The sequence below is a fragment of the Euprymna scolopes genome, chromosome 21, assembly GCF_053919585.1.
Source record: "Euprymna scolopes isolate OS-2025 chromosome 21, ASM5391958v1, whole genome shotgun sequence".
Taxonomy (NCBI): Eukaryota; Metazoa; Mollusca; class Cephalopoda; order Sepiida; family Sepiolidae; genus Euprymna; species Euprymna scolopes.
In genome coordinates this window covers 27,616,100-27,640,383 of record NC_136502.1, presented here as the reverse complement: position 1 = coordinate 27,640,383, position 24,284 = coordinate 27,616,100, and the positions used below count along the sequence as shown (strand labels likewise).

The 24,284-nt window shown below is 29.0% G+C and overlaps 2 protein-coding genes and 1 long non-coding RNA gene across 3 annotated transcripts in view; all 3 read right to left on the bottom strand.

Annotated features, from left to right (window-relative positions):
* Positions 1-17,488, bottom strand: part of LOC145242755 (protocadherin Fat 4-like) — a 52,947-nt gene extending 35,459 nt beyond the window's left edge. Inside the window, exons 1-4 of the mRNA XM_080105896.1 lie at positions 17,350-17,488; positions 12,470-14,895; positions 9,231-9,330; positions 7,602-7,751 (exon numbers count right to left, since the gene is read on the bottom strand). Of these exons, the coding sequence (XP_079962022.1) occupies positions 7,602-7,751; positions 9,231-9,330; positions 12,470-14,893 (2,674 nt within the window). The 5' untranslated portion in view covers positions 14,894-14,895; positions 17,350-17,488. The remainder of the gene's footprint in view (positions 1-7,601; positions 7,752-9,230; positions 9,331-12,469; positions 14,896-17,349) is intronic.
* Positions 3,477-6,319, bottom strand: LOC145242966 (uncharacterized). The gene is made up of 2 exons (XR_013862824.1): positions 5,886-6,319; positions 3,477-4,879 (listed from the first exon to the last, which is right to left on the bottom strand). It is a non-coding gene; the product is annotated as an uncharacterized LOC145242966 (long non-coding RNA).
* A 567-nt stretch (positions 17,489-18,055) lies between the features above and the next one.
* Positions 18,056-24,284, bottom strand: part of LOC145242754 (protocadherin-19-like) — a 10,010-nt gene continuing 3,781 nt past the window's right edge. Inside the window, exons 3-4 of the mRNA XM_080105895.1 lie at positions 23,648-23,759; positions 18,056-18,192 (exon numbers count right to left, since the gene is read on the bottom strand). Of these exons, the coding sequence (XP_079962021.1) occupies positions 18,056-18,192; positions 23,648-23,759 (249 nt within the window). The remainder of the gene's footprint in view (positions 18,193-23,647; positions 23,760-24,284) is intronic.

Below are 24,284 nucleotides of genomic sequence, written 5' to 3'. Positions count from 1 at the left end.
ACCCCCTTTGTATAAAACTACGTAAAATTTATTCCACATGGACCACCTTTACACCTAGAAGTTAAGAGATAAACAAATTGATAACATATTCATTTCTATCCGTTTTAAGAATTCAACATCAATAAGTGTTTAGTTGTACGATTGTTTCCAAAACGAAATGATGCCAAGTCTTTTCTTAGTATAGTATATATGAATGGATTATCAATGGACTTATTTGGATTTATCCTATTTCTTCCCTGATTTTACCTTTATTCAATGGATCTTTACCATATCTTTTTTCTGTGTTCCTGCTTTCATAAGCATTATGAATCTTGATAAACTTTCTCTGTTTAATTAACTTTTTTACGCAAATATGATTAAATTCATATTTGTAGTTTCTTTTAATACATTAACCTGCAAAAGTTATTGTATGTTTTGCAAACCTCTTTTCTGTGATGAGAAGAATTGCATTTTTCAAAACTCTGCAGAATAAGGTATTTCAAGTTTATTTGTACTCCTTGTTGGGTAATTAAAAACTCTGTATATACCTTCTTTACAGGTTTATGTATTTTTTGAAAAAAATAATTAAAGGACAAATACGTCAATATTTAAATTAGAGAGATGTTTTAATGATATATACTTATTAATATATGAATTAAGTTAAGAATGAATTTTACAATCAACAAAACAAAAACTTACAATATATACATAAACTTTTTATGTCTTTAAAATATATTTAGATTTAAACAATACGGAATACATTTACTAATCTAATAGCTAATTAAATAGCAACCTATTCGTTAACATAGTGTTCCTTTACTCTAAATACGTTATATATTAAAACTTAATATTAAATTATACTTTGAACAAGTAGTATGATTTTATTTTATGATCTGACTATGCTTTCTTCCAGAGAGTAAGGGTTATCTCCCTCTAATCTTGAATTTTTATTTCTTTATCTTATTCACGTATTTCAAATAACCAAAACATGATGATTTTGTAATATTAAACATCGCTTAAATAAGATCATTTTACAAATATCACATGAAAAAATATTAATTACTATGAGAAAAAGATGGTAAGATTATATTTTCGTTGAAAAGCCAAATATCTGAATAGTGATGGAACTACTACCACCACTACGTTTGCAGATCATATTATTACGAAAGTATTACATTGTTGTAAATCCGATATTGATGTGATATTATTATGAAAGTTGAACATCGTTTGTTAATAATGAATTTAAGACAACAATAACTATATACTTGATCACTTAGATGTATTTTATGGAATAAAGAAATGTTTCAATATTTCATAATAGAGAAATTCGCTTTAAATGTATTATAACGATATCATCAAAACACAGAATTAGGCGCTTCTACACTATTGGAACGAGATTTTGTAGTCGATAAATGGAGTTTTCAGATTTAAAAAAAAAAAAAAAACAATGGTTTCAACTGATTTTTTTTTTTTTTTTTTTTGTCAATTCTAATAAGTTACAATGGTAGCATCCAAATTATGCAGTCAGAAATACCTGAATATTACTGAATTATTAAAAATAAACAACTTTAATCGTGGTAGCAGGGGGGAAATTGCTGCCATCTTGTTTACATCGAAACAGAAAATTACCCCCCCCCTTTTTAAACTCTCCTCTGTCTTACGATCGTTTTCATTAAATTTTATTTTTTATTTTCTACCTTATCGATTTTCGTAATTTTTGGATATAATCATCTTACGAAGAATACGTAGATACCATTGTTTTCATGTGAAATTCAGTATTACGATTTCCAAATTTCGTCCTAATAGTGTAGAAGCGATCAAAATTATATTATTATTCGTAGTAATTTTTGATATTATATTTTTGAAAACAATATCAAGGCATATTTTGAAAATAAATTTGATTGATGAAGTGGTTATTATTATTATTATTATTATTATTATTATTATTATTATTATTATTATTATTATTATTATTATTTATTTTATTTTATTTTATTAGTTACGTATTTTCAAGTATTATTTCAGGAAATCATTCATTTTACAAGTAAAATTGAGAACAGATCGCATGTCGCAAAACAATAAATATCAAGAAATTAAAAAAAAAGATTTGCCGAAATATTGTTTAATATATATATATATATATATATATATATATATATATATATATATATATATATATATATATATATATATATATATATATATATAATTATTTGACATTTTATTATGAGTATTATAAAAGTTCATTTTCAAAATATGCAGATACGGTTTTAAAAAATATGATACTAAAATACTTTTAATAAACTATAATATTTCATTCATTTTTAATTTGCTTAAACGGCATAACATTAATTTAAAAAAATATACACAGAAATCAAGACATTTTTTACTGTGAAATTTTAATAAAGAAATATTGATCTGATGAGAAATTATAAACTTTAATTTCTCTCTCAGTTATACATGGCATAAATGATAGAATACATACAAAGAAAATAAATTTGCATTGATTTAACATAAAATTTATATATGTAAACGTACATTGTGTCAAAAGAGGATTTCATGTATGAGAGATAGAATGCCTATATTTTTCTGTCATGAAATCAGTGAAATAAGAAAACAGCAAAAATTACTACCAACATGATGAATAAGATTTGTATCATGTTGATATTACTTTAAAAGATATTATAAAACAATTGAAAATATATCTTACCTTTTTAAATTGAAGTAATTTCTGAATTAAAGAACCTCTTAGAAATGCATGCGGAGATGCTGACTTCACTGGCAATATTGAAAGAAGTTGTGTATGTATATGTGTACAATCATGAATATATGTACATGTATATGAATATGTGTATTTGTATGTGACAGAAGGAAGACACTAGTCCTAGCAATATTAGTGTGTGTGTAATGGCTGCCCTACTTAATCACAAACGAGTGTAAAGTAATTCACATTCTAGGGAAAATACAGTTTCTTATATATAATCCAAGAAAAAAAAATCCAATATTTTTTTAAAACAATAACTTCAACATGTTTATTTTGAGATTAATTCTTTACTGTAATAATTAAATTCAAACCTCGTTTTTCTAACTTACTAAAGTATATTTCATCTATTCATCCTATTTTGACTACTTTCTTCTTTCTATCTCAGCTGATTGTGAGTCACAATTCTATATGATTTCTCAACAGCCAAACATATTTGGTAATTGCATGGAACCTTTTTTTTTTAGTGTTCAATTTATATGAATTTATTTACGTTACTGTATAAAAATATTATCTAGTGAACATATCCAGCATTGTCGGAATGTTTAGAGTAATTTTTAATTACATATTTCCTACTTTCTTTAAATTCTTTATACAAAAATTGTTTGAAATATCTTTCTATTGGGAGGCAATAACTTATTTGCTATTTTATTTCATTGAAAGTCAGCCAATAAGATAACTGTGTTTTTCAATTGAAAAATATTTACACTTTGATAGCAGGTATTTCAAATTATTATTTTTTTTTTTATGTTAGAATATTTGGTTCAGAAAACGATGACATGCATGGAAGTCATAAATAATATAACTGCTCTACTAATCATAGTAGTGAGCACTTTTGGATTCAATATATACATATTTATCAAAACAACCAAATTTGTACTCCTTATTATCTGTGTGTGTGTGTGTGTGTACACACCTTTTGAAATATTGCCTTTGTTCCTATTTCTTTGTCCATTCACGATAGCAGATTATCTCTTCAGGAAAAGCTCATAATATTGACGTACCCTCGAGCCCTTTAATAAGTTCCTATTTACAATGCCTCTCCACGAGACGGAGGTAGACACCAGGGTCGTTTTTTGGATGTGAAAAAAGGAACAAAAATAAAAATTGTCTCTGTCATGAAGGATTTCTCCGCCACTGACAGAGAACAATAAATTGAAGTGCAGTATCTGAAGAACAGATACTACATTTCGATCTTGGTTGCGTTAGAGTTAGACACCTGGTCAGTTTTTAATATGGGGAAAATCCAGCTCCCCAAAATGGGACACTCAGAATTGAAACAAAATATTGCCTCAGTCTCGAAGGATTCCTCTTTCACTGACTGAGGACAAAAAAAGACTTTGCTGTTAGTTTTTGGTGTGAACACAGATCCCTATTTCCTTCCCTTCCTATGATTATCAGATGAATAACTATTGACACAAAATAAATGATTCTATTAAATTTCTTGTGACAAAAAAAGTTCTTTTTAATTTTTAATTTGAATCATTTGGTTTCCTATAGTGAAAAAATACACAAAATTTCTCTTCTTTTTATGTTTATAAAGATTACAAACAAGCATTTAGTTATTTGTGACAGGGTTAGGAGTTGTAATATGTGTCATGTGTTTAAAGTCTGTGAGTTGCAAATAAGTTTTGTTCTTAAAACCGACATGGGGCATCCATCCCATGATATGTTGCTAATCTGAGAAAATGTGGTTAAAAAAAATGTTATAAAATATTAAATAGATCTACTTAAAAGTTGACTTCATTAAGATTCATCACATGATAAAAAGATGGAATTACACATGCAATGAACAATGATTGTACAGTGTTATAAATTAACTAAAATATAGCACCACTTTCAATACCAATCAATTTACCTATTATATAACTGTGTATCAGCATTGTTTTGCAGATAATCGATTTTTAGATTTCCGTATCAACAGATATTTTGATTCTGAATGCATAGAAGACATTCTGTTTTTGTGACATTTTTTCCAGTTGTTTTCTTTTTGTTGTTACCGAACCCAGTAGCCCTGTTGTAAATAATCCTTCCTTGGTTGCTGATCTATTATATTCCAGAACTGCAGTTGTGTGTGGAGCAGATGTACGAGTTTGTTTAACATATCCAGTGTGAAAGGCAGGCATGAAGGATAAAGATCTGAAATAAAATATCAGAAAAGAAAAAAGATAACTCAATCACGTAAATAAAATTAGCAAAAAATATTTCTTAAAAATATTTATATTAATATATTAATGGCTTCATTTGGGATTTTATTAATCCAAATATCTATTTAACTGTTGAGCTTTTCCCATTTTAGATTTTAAAATAAGTATTTAGTAATCTTTTATTAGTATAGAAAAAACTATATATATATATATATATATATATATATATATATATAAAAAATAAAATAAAAATTACAATAAGTTTACCAAGGTAATCAAAATGGTAAACTTAAAATATATTATAAATATTAAAGAGTTAATATTTACAAGTAAAGTAATCTCAACCAGATGTAAAAGCTCAATAAAACCGAAAAGGAAATAGAGCTTATAATATGAACAAATGATTAATAAAACGTTAAAAGACATCTTGAAAAAGAGTTAAAAACATATTTAATTTTAAAAAAGGAAGCACAAGATAAGTGGATAGTCCTTAATCCGCGGAGTTTCGAAGAAATACTCTCCTTCTCATCAGAGGGCAGGAATTAGCAAAATGCAGGATTAAATACTTTTATATGCAAAATCCGATCCTGCATTTTGCTAATTCCTGCCCTCTAATGAGAAGGAGAGTATTTCTTCGAAACTCCGCGGATTAAGGACTATCCACTTATCTTGTGCTTCCTTTTTTAAAATTAAATATGTTTTTAACTCTTTTTCAAGATGTCTTTTAACATGTTTTATTAATCATTTGTTTATATATACATATATATTCTTTATTTGGCCTTAAAGAGAAGACGTTTGATGACAAAGTCATTAATAATATATATGAAAAAACGTTACCATGGCTGGATATAAATGCACAAAATATCTTTAATTTTATAGACCTGTAATGTGTTTAAGGTTCATTGTTCCTAATATTATATAAACCTTGGCAGATGTCTATACTGTTTTAGTACTTTAAAGTTAATAAAATGAAAATTAAATAATAATAATAATCTTACCTTTCTTGGTAGATTTGGAATTTGTTGTATGATGCTGTTCCACAGACATGTCCATAGTTTCTGTTGTGTATTCACTAAATTAAATCCCAGTATTTGTGTATATTTGTCTGAATGTCGATGTATTTACATGAACAGGTTGATGTGATGTGCCTAGTGTTGATAGTGTTACATTTGTTATAAGTTTTTTTTTTTTTTTCTTTCAGTTAATATTGTCTTGTGTAAAAAGAAAATCAAAAGCATAAAACTTCCCTGCAAGTATAAAGCTTCTCCATTATCAAGGCATCTACATTTACCCACCCACCCCTACCTATTCCCAGGCCATATTTCATTAGAAAGGCATCAGATGCTGAAGCAAGAAGATTCCCGAGATGTAAAACTATACTCACTGCTGTGTAAATATGTCCTTAATTGCAATCATCTCCTTTCCAACTACCATTGGTTGAGCTAAGGTTATGAAAGATAAGCGGAAACTTAAAAAGCAACTGACATGTATCCTTTGTATTGATTGGGAGAAGGCACAGCAGAGGTCATGTTTTGGCATTGTGGTCCAGACACCTTAACTAGTCATCTAGAGGCTATTGAAACCGTCTACAACGCATTTGATATTGAGCCTTCCCAAATCACACCAGAACCACAACATTCTGGCAGAAAAAGGAAGGTTACAAACTCACTCATGCACTACCCAAAGAGAAAGAAATACTGATATACCTTTCGGAGTAATCAGCTTGAGGAGGAATTACTTGTGTTACCTACAAATGAACTGATCCATATACAATAAATACCGGAAGACAATGTCCAGATCCAGAAAACCAACATAGCTTGTTTGTTGGCTAGATGAATAACTTACAATTTCGTATGTGCTTCTTAACATATTTTTCTACTCTATTCCCATGTCCTGTTATTCTTGCAACCCTTTAACCAGGGTTATAATGGTTTGTTAATGTCATTGCTAATGTTTGTATCTTTATTTGTAAACAAAAACCACAAACAAAATATGTAATAATCTTAACATTTTTTCGTTTCTTTTTTATTGGCTTACATGCCTATTAACTGTATTTTGACTTTGTCTATCTCTTCTTTTTGCTTAATCAACTATTGATGAGAGTCTATGAAAGAAATTTCTCAGATAAATATAAAAAAAATGCTGCTGTTGTTTATGATTTCTTTTCTGATTTCTTTTCATAAAGAAATATTTTCACCTTGTGTTGAGAACATTTTAAACTCCCAAATTTATAAATGCAAACATTACATTGAAAGAATTAATTCCAAATCTTTTTGAAATGTGAAAATGTTTAAATATTTTTTATTAGAATTCACATTATAGAAACATTTTGAATTCACAAACATTTGCAGTGAGTGTATATCACAGTTCATTAACATTGAATGGATACATTTAACATATTGACACCAGCTTATATATATTTTTTGCTTAACAATTTTATATACAAATTTACATTTCGTTTACGGTCATTTTGTTTTTCCATTAAAACGTTTATAAAAGAAATAAAACATTAAACTGAACTTTTCATTTTTTTTTTTGTTTTTTTTTAATAATTATTTAGAGGATTAATATGAAAACATAAGACTAAAATGTGTCCAAGTTTGTACAATGAATATTATTTATAAAATACAGAAAAAAGAATTGAGTGTTTTGTATTTACAGTTTCGATTACATAATGTGTATGTGTGTGTATGCATATATGATATATATTTAGATGTTCAATTGTGGTACAGGGGGCAGAGGTCTGTTATTAGAAGTCTGTTGATCGTTCAATTCTACAAGATTTCTTGATTGTGGATATGGAGCAGAGATGTCACTTTTGCTAAGATGACCAAACTGGGATGCAGTCTTAGTTGTTATTAGGTCTGGTAAAAAAAAAGTGTGAAGAAAAAAAATTGTGTAATTTTACAACAACAAAAGAATTTTAATTAATTAAAAATCTTCGCAATTTTCAAGACCAAAATATTACAAAAAAATTTGTAGAATTTTCAACAACAACAAAAAAAAAACAATTTTAAACATTGTGGAAATTTTTAACTTTGTATAACTTTTTAAACATCACCTTTCCCACACATACAAAAAAAAAAGAAAAAACGATTTAGTATAAAAATAAACAATTAATTAATAACCTGAACAGATAAGGGCTCATTGCATTCTGTGCTTCACTCAAAGGTGAAGAATAGATAAAAATTCTTCGAAATTTTCAAAACCAAAATATTACAAGAAGAATTTGTAGAATTTTCAACAAACAAAAAAAAAAAAAAAAAAAAGATAATTTTAAGCAGTGTGGAAATTTTAAAGAAAATATTAGATTGTATAACTTTTTAAATATCACCTCCTTTCCCACACAATACACTAAAAAAAAAAACGATTTAGTATAAAAATAAACAATAAATTAATAACCTGAACAGATAAGGGCTTACTTTAATGCTCATTGCATTCTATTCTTCACTGATAAAGGTGAAGAATAGATAAAAAATTCAATCTAATATAAAATAAAATACATTTATACATGTTTCAAGATGTTCAGAACTTGACCAATCAACGAAACAGTGACGTTTCTGTCTGCTACTGTTTTTAATTTTTTTATGTAGGTTGATTGTACACATTTATGTATACATGAAGCACACAAGTTAGAAAAGTTACAAGCATTAATTTTTTTGTAATAATAGTTTTTTGTAAGAAGAAAACAATATTTTTTTTTAATGGAAAAAATTGTTTTCTGAGATAAAAAAATAAATGTGAAAATGTGTTTATATTTATAAAGATGTTGATATGAAGGATGACAGGTATGGTGTCAGGCTAAGCCCATTCCTTTTAACTTCAGACAAAATTGGGTACTTAAACATTATACACACTTTTCAAATAATCTAAACTCAAGGGTTTTAGCAGATATTCAGTTTCAAATTTCCAAACAGTTACTATAAGAGATTTTGAAAACCTTTAAAAAAGTATTATTCTCTTAGATATTTCCCTTTAAATTAACCTCATAAACATTTTATTGTTTTAAATTTGTTATAATTTCAACAAGTACTCGTTTAGCTACAACAACTGTCAATAATTTTCCTTACTCTCTATCGGTGCCTAAAATTAAACAAAAATTCTATGATCAAACTTTTTTCCTAACACAATACCACAGGGCTGCTTCCCAGCTAACTATAACATGTTCATTTTCAAAGTAAGTCCTTTTAAATAATCAGACTCTACCTAAGTCCCACCATTATCAATAATCAAAATGTCTTAGTGTCTACTGACACTCATTAATCCTTATTATTGAGTGGCCCTTGTGCCTTGATAAACGGTGATCTCTAGTCCCCCCCAAATATTTTTTAATTTAAACTTACCTGTTCTTTCAGGACAATCAGTTTCCCCCCGAGATTGAGGAGTCATAGTAGATCGCCAGGTAAAATAATCCGGAGGTATCGATACATTCTGAGTATACATCTGTAAAGAAAGAAAAAAATGTATAACAAAATCTGAATTTAAAATAAATAATAAAGGATTATTATTAACTATTGGGAACCTTAATTTGCATAACATTAATTAATTGTTAAATATTTTTTGTTTTGTCATAAAAACACTATAAAATATTCAAACATTCAAAACAACCTATCACATCCTGTATCTTTACAAAATAACCATTTGCCCATGCATGGAGTATTGTTGCCACATCTAGGCCAGTGCATCAAACACTAGTCTCTCCCTCTTAAACAGGGTCCCAAAAAGAGTTTCCAATCTAATAGGTCCCGCACCATCTGCCAAGCTCCAATCCCTGTCCTATCACTGTAATGTTGCATTTCTGTGCCGGTTTTACAAGTATTTTAATTGAATGTGCTCTGAATAAGTAATTGCATTTGTACCCTCTTGACATACATACCCCCAACAAACCTATTTAGCAACAAAATCCCACCTCTTCACTGTAGACATCCCTAGATGCCATAAAGCCTTCTACTCTGATAGTTTCTTTCCTCAAACTACTAGACTTTGGAATTCCCTTCCTGCTTTCTGTTCCCATGACTGTACTGACATGCAGAAGTTTAAATGTAATGTGAACAGACATTTTGCTCATCTCCTTACATAGTCTCTTGTAAGCATAGTCTCAAATATTAGCCCCTTACATCCAAGTACCAATATGCTTTGTTTGGGGTGAACAAGAGTAAAACAAAAAAAGACCTAGGTTTTTATTTTTACTTTTTTATTGTTTTTTTATGGAAATCGCTCCAGACAAGGCATAAAGCCATTTGGTGCAAGGAGTAAAAAAAATTACCACTTCAAAGTCAATAAACTAATCAACAATAAGTGTTATCTGGGTGGATTCGACCAAGAAAACAGCAATTTTTCCCCTTTGTCAGAAACATCACTCATGGAATGTGAGGACTAAAGAACAAAATAAGGGAAATGAGAGTTATGAGGCCGATGAAAGTAAGTAAACCCAAAGTTCACTTTCTATTCTCCATATAATTTGACAATCAATAAAGTTTTGTTCCCAGCATTACACAAGTCTTTCCTCTTCTACTTTCTTCATTAATAATCATTTGCTCATGAAGTCTCGGCTTTACTTCGGCCTTGTTAAGAAGAAGAAGAGACAAGGGTGCATTCAAAATTAATATAAGTGAAAAACTAATTATATATTTTGAATGCGCCCCTGTCTTATCAAAGAATCTACTGTTGATTTTATATGCTGGACCCTTCTACTTGTGCAATGATAAAACTTCTCAAATGCACTTGTGATATTAGGCTGTATAAAAGTGTTAACTTTGGTCAAAATCAAACTGTTCCTGCTTTAATGGAATTTTTTTCAATTATCGATTTTTGATACTTATCAGATGTATTCCGATAAAAAACTAATATAAGAACACTCTTAGATACATAAAGTGCATTTGTGTGAAATTTCATAAAAATCGGCCCAGCCGTTTTAGAGTCCATATGGGACCTAATTCCTCCACACACACGTGCGTGTGCACACACACACATACAAAATGCCTTTTATATATGAGCACACATACACACACCAGTTTATGGAAATCCATTGTGTAATTTGGGAATAATCTTGTTCACAAACCAACCAGTTCACATAAAAACCAAGAATAATTACTTTAGCCAAAGAGATAATAAAGAAGGCAAATATAAACAAAACGTTCTATTTATGAACAGCAAATTTTTCTTTTAGTTATGGAAGACCCTAATAACCTATAATTTTGTACATTTTTCTATCTTGAACATTATTCCCAGTCTAATAATATTAATGCGGCAATGACTATATCATGTACACAAACTCATCATTATTTCTTAATGATTTTTTAAATGTCTATCTAAAACATGTATGGGTATCAGTAGTACCACTTGTTCAAATCTATATTTTGTATCGTATGCTTATAATACTATTGTCATTGCTGATATAGAACATCTATAATGGACTAATGTTCAGAAACGATGGAGAAAAATTATACGTCATTTGGATCATCCATAACCTTAAAAGACTGATCAGCATAAATAAATGCTTGTAATAATTTGACCATTTGGTTGAAAATAAATGTTTTACTAAGAAAAATCTATTCAGAATTTAGACATTTAAAGATCCAAACTTTGGTGGATTTCATTGGAATCCCAGATTTGTAGCATATTACCAAACTTCTGACCAATGGACAACATTTTTCAATGAAAAAAAATAGATAAAAAAAAAAAAGAAAAAAAAAGAGAGTACATAATATTTTCTAAATGTGAATTTTCCAATAATGTGAAAATTATTACAAATTATTTGCCATACTTGGATCATTACAAATTTTTTTAGTAATTTTGAAAATTTTGGTTATAGTCAGCTAAAATACTTTCTAATTTCTTGTTTCATTTTCCAACATATATTTTGCTTGGATTAAAATGATTGACTATAAGTTCACACTTTAGTTATTACAATTATGCTTCTCATTAATGGAAATTATAACAGTTACTTTTTCTTTGTTCCTGAAATTTTGAGATGAGGATTGCAATTGTTTTTGTCATTTTAGTGACGTTTATATCATTTTATTTCAAGAAAAATGATTTTAAAATTTTTCCCCAAGTTTTAAAATTTCCTGCAATATTTTTTTGAGAAAAAAGTCAACATCAAATAGTTTCATTCAATTTAATGTTAGCAATTAAAAATTCAAACCACAATAAAAATTGAATATTAAATTGGTTATAGTCAACTAACGTACTTCCTAATTTTCTGTGAAGCACTACCGGAAATGGTGATAGGCAAATCAGTTCCTTCACTTTTCTTGTTCTTCAGTATTTCTATTGTGAAGTGATTTATTGAAATAAAATGTAAGAAAATGACATTATTGAAAAAGATTAAAATAAAAATTAACTGATTTGCTTTATCACTTCTTCCAGTAATGCTACACCAGAAATTAAGAAGTATGTGAGATGACTATAACCTAAATTTTTGCTAGTAATTCTCAAGTTACTTGATGTTCTTTATCTTTTGGCCACAGATCAATTTTAAATACATTTTTCTAAATAAAAAGAATCATCTTCTCATCCTTAAATTACTGTAACATTCAATAATACAAAAAAAAAAAAAAATGTAAAATATAATATCTACCTGTGATGGAACATCAGAAGATCCTTCTGGTTTCTGTTGCCACAAATTTCTCACAGGAGCATTCCTAGACAGGGTTTGATCTGTTGTCAATAGCTGGCCTGATCGAGGCCAAGAGTCAACTTGGTAAGAAGGAGCAATGAGTTGTCTTTGTTCACCAAAATTTCTTTTAGAAGGATCAAGTGCTTGAGCATAAGCCACATTTGACTGACCATTACATCGAATGATGCAGATTGATAATGAAGCTGTGATGAAGACAGCTATTGTGACTGCTATGACTGTAATAATAATGACGAGATTAAGATGCACCTTCTCTTCAGTGTGAAGCTGAACAACATTTAACATTTCTGATGTGTTGTTGCTGATAGTGAGTGTTAAAAAGAGAGTAGTTGTTGCTGATAGAACTGGCCTACCACTATCTTTGACAAGAATGTCAAGCTGATAGGAGCCAGCATTTTGTTGGCCGAGTTGTCTATTGAAAGCTAAGAAACCAGTGTACTGGTTGATGGTGAACATCTGTTTGTCATTGCCTCTGATTATTTGATATTTTAGAAATGCATTCTCTTGACTATCACTGTCGGCTGCCTTTATCTGTGTGATGTTCTTGTTTCTGGCATCAGGGTAATATGTGACATGTAGATTGTAAGGTTTAACACTGGGAAATGTAAAATATGGAGCATTATCATTTTTATCAGTGACCTCAACAATCACATTGACTGTGTTATTGAGAGATGGTGTTCCATTGTCTTTCACAAACACCTTGAAGTGATAAGTATGTTGAAACTCATGATCAAGAGACATAATTGCTGATAGTAATCCATTTGTGGTTATTTTGAAAGGTAAGAAGTGTTTGTTGTTATTGGTGATGAGAGAATATGTGAGTTTTCCTCCATCTCCCAAGTCTGGATCAGTGGCATTGATGTAGCCAAGAGTAATTCTCGAGTTTTGATTCTCATCAATGAAGAATTTAAATGTGTCTTTTGTAAATTGTGGCCTTACATCATTGATGTCCATCACTTGAATGGAGAATTTGCTGTTACTATGAAGAGGAGGAGAGCCTTTATCTTGACAACTGATCACAACATCATGGTGCTCTTCTTTCTCTCTGTCAAGAGGATTTTTCAGTGTCACTTCATATTTCTTTGTACCTAAATTCTGAAGCTGAAATTTATCATGATGAAGATGACAAGTAACATCTCCATTTTGTCCTTCATCATTGTCTATAACTTTCACATAAGCAATAAAGTTTCCAACGTTGATATCCTCAGAAATGTCGACTGTGTTTTTATTTGAAGTTGTGGCAAAGTTTATTTTAATGATTGGGGCATTATTTTGTTGGTTAATTATATTTACTATAACTTTTGCAATGGAACTCAGGGGAGGATTGCCTCCATCTTTTGCCTCCACATATAAATTATGGACCAGCTCTTGCCCAAACTTAATCTTTGCATTCAAGAATAATTCTCCCGTATTCTTATTCAGTCTAAAGATATTCTTAGCATTATCTCTTGTCTGAGCACTGAATGTGTATGATATTTTACTATTTTCTCCAGAATCTGTGTCTTTTGCAATAACCACAATAATAGGCACAGTATCACTTGGTTCGTTGCTGATGGAAACATTATATACTTTTTGAGAAAATACAGGAGAAATGTCATTCACATCTTTTACAGAAACATGAACATGTAAAATGGCTTGTTTGGGTGGAGTACCTCCATCTTTTGCAACCACTTGAATTACGTATGAATCCATTAATTCTCTGTCAAGTCGTTCTTCTAAAATGATCTCTAACTTAGACGTTCCATCCACATTTTTGGATACAAGCAATGAAAACGGTTCATCTTTATATTTCTTGAGTTCATAAGTAATCTGAGAATTGGTAATTCCTACGTCTTTATCAATTGCATTTGGAATCAGTACTTTAGTTCCTTGAATATAATTTTCTTCAAACTCAATGCCGATTTGCTCATTTGGAAACTCAGGTTGATGATCATTCACATCTTTGATGATTACTTTGATTTCTAATATTTTCACTGTGGAAGACCTTTCCTGTATGGCCACATCCAATATTTGGAAGCACTCTTTGTTACGCTTGCATATGACCTCAGCATCCAGTGTTTCCAGTGTGTACAATTTTCCAGTTTTTTTCGCCACACGGAATAAGTTTGGACTTTCGGAGTTGCTCTGCTGCAATTGGCTATAAGTGATTAGATTCATATTATTATGACTTCTTGCAATTTCAGAATCAGCAGCAATATTTCCGATGTAGGTGCCAGAGCTTGTCCCTTCATTAACAGCATAAGTGATATCTACACCCAGACATCTTTGCATCAGCCAGATCAAAATGAACATTCTTGAATAAATTCTATTTAATCCATGACAGCCAGTAAAATAATCCATTAATCCTTGAAAGTATTTCATTTTCATTGCTGAAGAATACGAAATTCAAACAGTTAAAATTCTGCATGAGATAAAGAAATATTATTACTGAAATAAATTGATATTAAGTTCACAATTAAAACAACAAATTTTATTTATAAATAGTATCAATGATAACCCAAAATACAAATCAGCAAAGGTAATAACTTATTTTTAATTGAAGACGATAAGTTGTTTACCTTAAAACTAAAATTTTATTTCCTTTACTGTATAAGTTTAAAAATAAAAAAAAATAAAATGACTTGATTTGCTGGGTAGGTATAGCATCATGTGGCATTTATAGGTATTTAATTTCCTTTAATTCTCGTGGCAATCGATGCTCGCCCGGAGATAACATCCTAGCAAATGGAGTCAAAGGTAACTTTATAATTGGGTTCAAATCTCCTGACTAAAAGTAATTGTCACTCCCTGCACTGATTGCTAAAGCATGAAACACTAGTGTCTGTATGTATAAAAATAATTACTAATATTTACATACCTGTTTCATCAAGTATAGGTAAAATGAATTTCCTGAGCAGAACAGTTTTTGAATGACTTTTATGTCCCGTTATAATGATTAAAACAAAGATATAAAGATACTAACACTTATGTCTAGAATTCTTATTCCAATTTTGATCAAAATCTATAACATGATTTCAATTCTAGAATATGTCTACGATTAAAGGCTTAATGCATTTTAAGAAGAAAATAAAATTCAGGAGATGTTGCTTAATTGATGTCTAATCATCATGGATCAAATTCAATGCAAATCTGAAATATTAAATGTTTTACATGCAGGTGGTGCTCATATTATGTCCCCTAAAAACCCTTTGTAATTTGGAGAATATTTATTAATTGATATTTCATGCCAATCATTAAAAGTAGTAGAACGAGTCAACTTTTGTAAATGTTTAAATGAGGAGAGAGGAGAGGTATAAGAGTGAATGGATAGAAAGGAACGTAGAAAGAGAAGAAAAAGAGAAAGGTAAGAAAGGAAAAAAGGAGAGAGCAGAGAGAAATACGAACAGAAAAAAGGAAGATGACAGAGAGAAGGAGAGGAGAGAATGATAGAGGAAAGAAAGGGAGAAAGAAAAAGAGGGGTGGCAAGAGAAATGGAAAGAGAGAGAGAGAGAGGACAGAAGAAGAGAAAAAAGAAAGGGAAAGAGCAGGGAGAAAAATGAGATGGAATGGAGAAAGAAAGATTGAGAGGGACAACAGAGGGGGGAAGAAAGAGGTCAAAGGGAGGAGTATGAGAGAGATAGAGGAAGATGGAAAAGGGTGAGAAAGAGAGAGAGAGAAAGAGTCTATAATCACATCACAAGAATTTCATCATTGTTTTGTTTGAATGCAGCAGCAGCAGCCATAACTGCTGATTGCTGTTGCTTTATATAATACTAAATGCCTGTTTGTTTAAATTGTTTTATAAATATTTGGAATGTTCAAATATTTAATAATATAACAAATAGTAATCCAATGAATCATGGATGAGTACAAATATATATATATATATATATATATATTATATATATATATATATATATATATATATATATATATATATATATATATATATATAAGACAGAACTAATAAAATAAAAAAATCAAATCAAATGTTAATGACATAAAAGGGGCATAACTGTTTTTAACAAATACTTTTCATAAATCGTCCTCATAAGCAATCTAACTGGACATTCCATGTATCATTTTCAGTCCTCTCATAACATTCTTCATCATTCAACTGATAATCTATTCATCAAATTAACCCTTATCCTTAAGTGGCTTTTAACCTTGATGAGTTGTGACTCATAAGTAAAAAAGTAAAATAAAAATCTTATTTCAACTTTGATGACATTCATTACTTATAAGACAAAAAAGAAATTTAAAACCGTGTTAGGAGTAAAAAAAAAAAAAAAAGAATGCTATTAATGTCTTACAGTTTTATTCTATTATTGATATTCTTATCTTATATATGAGTTATATGTCATGTATGTTCATAACATCAAAAATGAACTCATAAAATAACTTAATTTGTGAATGAACAAAAATGTTTTGGATATGCTGTTATATTTTAGAGCAAAAATGAGATCATCATTATTACTGCAAACACAATTATTCAGGCATTGTTAAAATAAAAATAATTATAGTGAGCAAAAAATAAAAATGGTGGACAAGCTCAGGAAGTAGATATTCATTTCATTCATGGAGTAAATATATAAATGTTCATCTGACCAAAAATAAATACAAGAATGATTTTACTTTTTTTTTAATAAATTTTTTAAAAAGTATTAATATAATTTAAGGAAAAAATCGTTCCAGTATCAATGATAAATCATAAAGAGTAGAATTTCATATCGTTATTTTCAGTTAACAAAACGCATCCCTAAAAATTTAAACATAAAAATGATAAATGCAGAGGAAAATACTTATGTAGTAAAAATGCAGATAATAAAATTGCAAATACTTACCTTTATTATCCAACTGACTGCAATTCTCTCGTAATTTCTATAAAGAATCTGCCTTGTGGAAACTTTGGTATGAGTGAGAAAGAAATATGTGATTGAGTGTATGTCAACGAATATGGATGTGTGTGAATGAAGACATGTATATGTATGTATATGTATTAAGAAAATGGGAGAGAATCAAGTAGTCCTAGCAAGCATAGAGAGTGTTTCATGGCTGCCCTACTTACAAACGAACTTATCAAGAAAGACAAATCTAATTTCATAACATTGATGTAAATAATTAATAATATCAATATATAATAACAATAATCAGAATTTAATTTGGATTAAAAGAAAATGATCTGATTAAATTGTTTTTGTTTAAACATTTATTGCCATAATGTAATAAAAAAGCAGAGTTATTCTTCCTTCACACTTTACTTTCTTCTCTCTATCCATTCTGAATTACATTTTTGTATGAAGCCAAGCTATGACTTGTTAAACAAGATTTAAAAAACGATGATTATTAAAATAAAAGTGTTTTATTTCATGCTGTTAAATAGAATGTAATTTACAAAATCAATTGTTAATTATTATTTTGATATCAATTACACAGACACAAAGATAAGTAGATATTTAGCTTAGTTATTTTTTTTAATGAAGTTAATGCTTACATTTTTTGTCAATAATAAAAAGAAAAAGAAGAATTTATGTACAAAGTTTGACTGCTTCATGTGTGTGGCACTGGAGGTAAGGGTCTTGTATTTGATGTCTGTTCATTATTAATTTCTATAAGATTCCTTGATTGAGGAAAAGGAGCAGAAATATTACGTTTGTCTACATGACCGGGATTTGAAGAGTTAAAATCTGGAAAACAAAAAAGTAAACAATTACAGCAAAAACAACAACAACAAAAAAAAAAGGCAGAAAAACTAACAATTTTCACATCATCATAAAATATATTTACAAGGGAGGCAATTATTATTAAACATTAAAAAAATTATCTCTTTTGAATATTTTTTAACTATATACCAAATTATTGGATAGTAACATCCTATTAACTATTCATAATGTATTACTGAAATATATTTCTTACAAGAAATGAATATGATAAGTGGGGTTTTTATTTAGAGTTCAATACAAGCATGAGCATTTGTCACCTGCTTTTCCAACTACCTGGAAACCACATCAACTGATTTCACAAGGAACATTTTCTTTTTACTAACCAGACCACTTATCAAAGCTGAAAAACATTTCATTCGGATAAGCATTAATGTGCTGAATAGATTTACAGTTGAATGCTGATGAATACTATGACAGGATTAAAAATTTATACACATCATCTACTCAAGGCAATAGCTGACTCAGAAAACAGCAATTTTCCCCTCTTTGTCAGAAACATTGCTCATAGAATGTGAGGACTAACAGACAAAATAGGGGCCAGAGTTAAGAAAACTGCTCAGCTACATGTTTTTTTTTGTTTTAACTATTTCATCCCAAACAAGTCATATTGTCATTGAAACATAAGGGGTTAGGGTTAATAAGGACAAGATTGATATACATGTAAAAAAAAAATTATAGAATTAAAAAAAAAATTATTTTTTTAAATAGCAAAAATCTTGAGTGATCTTGTTATCATGGTAACTGAGGTAAGATTTTGATGGGAAGATTGAAATATTATGTGGTGATGATTAATTTAATGCCGGGGGCGGAAACCCTTTCCTTTAATACTACATTATCATAATTGTAAGAAGGCAAAGTGATATAATAGCAACCATGTGAATTGTAGATTCAGTACACTATTCTGTTGGAGTCACTTTCACTAATACCATGAGAAAAAGCATCAATCAATCTCTCCCCTCACAACTATAAACAAAAAACAAGTGAAAACTAAAATTTCAAGCCTTATTAGGGCAACTAGTCTAGAAAATGGAAAACTCTTATATAAACTCTGTGACTAGAAAGGTTCCTCTAAATCAAGAGTCAGCAACCTGTGGCCCATAAGCCTGATTACCAACGACTATTTTTAACATGAGAGATGAGGTTTCTGATTTCCACAAAAGTCCTGCTGTTATCTTCCTCTGATCCTCTCAACCAAATTTGAATACTATGATCACAAAAATGCGATCAAAACCCAATCATCTCCATTTTTGCATAAAAGATTAAAAAAAAAAAAAAAGCATAAAACAAAAACTGAGAGCCAATTTGACCAACAAACCAGTAACAGACATTAAGTGAAGATAACTTTAAAGGGAAATTGTCTCAGTCAGCTTTCTATTTCATTCCTCCAACAGCGACCTCCATCACCTACCCTTGCCACATACTCTATATAAGTTGCCGGAATCTTTCAATGGACCATGTTTTTATCTTATAGCCCACCTCTTCTCAAACAAGAGTCTTTCACTGATATTTTTTTTTTTTTTTTTTTGCTCACTGCCTGGCTCGAACAGCCATATATCATGCTTTTTAAAACTTAATTACTCAGCAAATAAACTGAATAGAATTAGAATGTTTTAAATTTTGAAATAAAATACAAATGAATGTAATCAGTGCTTTTTGTATTTACTCATTCAAAAAGAAATAAATTTAGTATTTCCATGAAGGAGCATTATACTCTCATTTATTCATGAGAGAAGAGACTGTGGGGTCTTCAAATAATTCACCAAATAACTCCATATCTTTTATCTTCTAGCATTCATTGTGGATATAGTGACTCATTTGAATCATTTAAATTTACTACTTTAAAGTAAAACTCAGATTATAAAGGAAACATATAATCATATAGTTGCCTTAAACAAAAAGGCTTGTGTTGTGAGATCATAAACTTAGAAATAAAAAGAAATATGCTTATTTCCCAGCATTCCAAGCAAAGAAACCACAGGATTCAGAGCTATTTGTAAATATAATCCAAGATTTACAAAACGAATTTATCACTTTTTACTGACTTTCATCTGCATAAAAATTATTTCAAATTGTTTGCTACACCATTTGATGTGGAGGTGGAAACAGTAATGAATTGATAGAAATGCAGTGTGATAGTCTATTAAGATTTAAATTTAATTCCAAAGATATTTCATTAATTGATTTTTTACACAAAATAAATTTTTCCAAGTGGAAAGTACTTCAGATTAGTGATCTATGCAAAAAAGCTGGCAATTTTGTTTGAAAATACATATCAATGTGAACAACTTTTTCAAAATTGGAGCAAACTAAGAACAATTTCAGAACAAGATTAACTGATAACCATTTTGATGATATCTTGTTCTTAGCATCAACAAATTTGAAACCAAATACTGAGACTCTCTCAATTAATAAAAATTACCAAGTTCTTATCAATTATTTGGTTGTTGGTAATAGCTTAATGCCACTGTTATGTATTTGAATAAATAATATTTTAACTTCATTTGTTGTTAATATAAATTAATTTTATGTATATTCAACACTTGTGGTTAATTTTATGTATATTCAACACTTGTGGTTAATTTTATGTATATTCAACACTTGTGGTTAATTTTATGTATATTCAACACTTGTGGTTAATTTTATGTATATTCAACACTTGTGGTTAATTTTATGTATATTCAACACTTGTGGTTAATTTTATGTATATTCAACACTTGTGGTTAATTTTATGTATATTCAACACTTGTGGTTAATTTTATGTATATTCAACACTTGTGGTTAATTTTATGTATATTCAACACTTGTGGTTAATTTTATGTATATTCAACACTTGTGGTTAATTTTATGTATATTCAACACTTGTGGTTAATTTTATGTATATTCAACACTTGTGATTAATTTTATGTATATTCAACACGTGTGATTAATTTTATGTATATTCAACACTTGTGATTAATTTTATATATATTCAACACTTGTGATTAATTTTATGTATATTCAACACTTGTGATTAATTTTATGTATATTCAACACTTGTGATTAATTTTATGTATATTCAATACTTGTGATTAATTTTATGTATATTCAACACTTGTGATTAATTTTATGTATATTCAACACTTGTGGTTAATTTTATGTATATTCAACACTTGTGATTAATTTTATGTATATTCAACACTTGTGATTAAATGTGAATATGCAGATCTTCTCAATTTCACTATATCATTAGCCTTCAAATAAAATTTATGTAATTTTCTATAGAATGGCTACCCATCTCAGTGCACTAAAAATATTAGACTATCTGCCAGTTATCTTTCATGAGACTTGTTTGATCGAGTGTGTTGCCTATCTTTAATGTCAAATAATGGATACATATTTGTTATGAGACATGGTTACATTAAAAGGTGGGACTGACATACGAGGTAGCAGAAATCTAAAGACAGTTAAACATACTTGCATTACACTTACATGTCTCATATATGTATGGATGACATTACATGTGTATATACATAGTGTATATGTTTGAAACTATTTATTATTTAGGTTGACTATTTATTATTTAGGCTGATATGTAATTTTCCTTAATATTTCATTAATGCCATTTGTCTGGCCTGTGACCTGCTATTATAACACGATCCAGCCCACAGTCGAATGAGTTCCAACCCTGCTCTAAGTGGTACACATCACTTGCCTGGTGAAGTGAGTGGATTGTGTTCATCTACTGTTACAGATAAATAGCTGCAGAAGTTCATCCACTAAGAATTACCTGCAATGCTATGAGAATTATAGGTGTTCATTCTAACAGATAAGCAAAAGATATTAAAAAAATGTACTAAAATCTACCAGAATTTATTTGTGTACTACTTTTAAGTAATACACCAAATATGCATACATGTAAAAGCCTCCGATATGTGAATATATAAAATATATATTTTTTTTAAAATTACATTTTCACCCCAAATAAAACACAGTTCCACTTTGATATAGGGGCTACTATCAGGGACATAAGTTGCAGGGATACTATGTAGGGAGTTGAGCAGCAAGATGTCTGTTCACATTAAACTTGAACTATATAAAAAGCAGGTTTACCCATGAGTTTTATTTAAAAAATATGTCAACAGATATGTGGGCAGAGTAATGACTGACTGCATATCAACAGAACTAGTCTGAATGGAGGCACTGGATGATGTTATAACATTGATGGTCAAAAAATAAAAATGAAAAAAAAGGAAGTGAGATTTTTATATGAATGATCATGTGGCTAAAACAATCAATAGAAAACTGCTCCATTGTCATGTGATCTAAGATCCAACACCTTAGATCAAATTCAACAATACTATTGTGCATGAAAACCAGTTTTTCAAATGACCTTGAAGTAAGTTGTTATCCCACTTACTATAGAAAACTCACGCTCTCTAATAAATAATAGGTAAAATAGCAGCAAAACTTAATCCTCAAGAATTTTTTACATAAAATATTGTATTCAAAAAGAGTTTATTTAATTATTCAAACGGCGATGTGTTATGTATGACCATGTAGAAAAAATTTTACAGTCACATGACATATGCTTCTTGGCCGCTGTGATTATTTCAACAGAAAAAATGCAAAATGAAACATTTAATCTAATTGCATTGTTTTGCAACAATTGTAAATTTATTTTAAACAAATGCTTTGGATTACAATCCTTATCAAAAGCTAAAATCAGAATCTTTTAAACTGTGTATGTTACAATGTCAGTTTATATAAATTCTCTTTAATTGAGAAAAACGTGAACTTGAAATGCCCCAAAAGACTATGAGTTGATGTAGAAACTTCATACTATTATACCAAGGTTAAAACTGTTTCTTTTTTATATTTGTTTTTTTTTTTTTTTGTCTTCAAATCTTAATAAACTAAGAAAATAAAATTTTATGACAAAGTAAAACATGTTTTGATTCACCATGTTTAATAAATAAGGGGGACACAACTCGAACTACCGAGATCAAAATAAGCCTTCCAATGGCTACAATTTACTATTAAAATCGTGAAAAATTATAAAAATAATTTTCTGTATACAAAAACACAACTTGATCAATTCACTTGACTTTTGGAATATGATATTTTCCTTCCATGACAGACACATGCATCATAAGGATTTTTCTGTACTATTGTTTTTTTATTAATTAGGTTGAATTCTGGATAAGAAGCCTCTATTCTAATTGGACAATTAATATATTAGTTTAACCAATGGAAATTTATCTTGGATAAGACTTCACTGTGAGCAGAAGTTATGAGTAATCTATGATTTAACATGATTCTTTATTTATTTGAAATCTAAATTCTTTCATCGTTCTAATGAAATAATCCTTCCGTCACTGCACAGGCACACCATTATTGCCTCACATAAAAACAAGGAAAAATTCAAATAGATATTGGTTACCTTTAGAAAATGCTTCATTATCCTCATCTCTTGAAGCATGCCCGATTTCTGCTTGATGTGATCTCCAATCACCAAAATAGTCAGGCGGAATTGAGACATTCTGTGTATACATCTATTTAAATAATAAAAAAAAAATGAATCTTAGAATATAAAAATGAAAACAAAATGTCTTCCTTTCAATTAAAAAGCAATCAATATTTAGATTTAATGATAAAAATTTTGAAAATGTTTTTTCTATTTCTTTAATTTAGTATATGTATTTATTATACATCTTTGAGTATCGCTTATTTTAATAACTCCATTTCAATTTTTAATAATACCCCTTTCTCTAAACAAAAACTTGTATAAACACAGTGCCGGTTCTAATATATAAACTACAAGGCTGCACACCTAATGAAAATGATAAAACCTTGCAGCCTTTTCACTTACTGTAGGTACTACAGTACACACTAATATCTACAATTTCATAATATTTAATCAGATGGATTAAAAAAATATCCCATGTAAATTAATTATTTCTGAATTAATCCAGTTTATTCTTAAAATATTCTACATTCGTGCTACTTTTAATTTAAATATTTTTCCAGAAATCTATTACTCTATTAGTAAAAAAATCTAATGCATTGTAGATTTAATT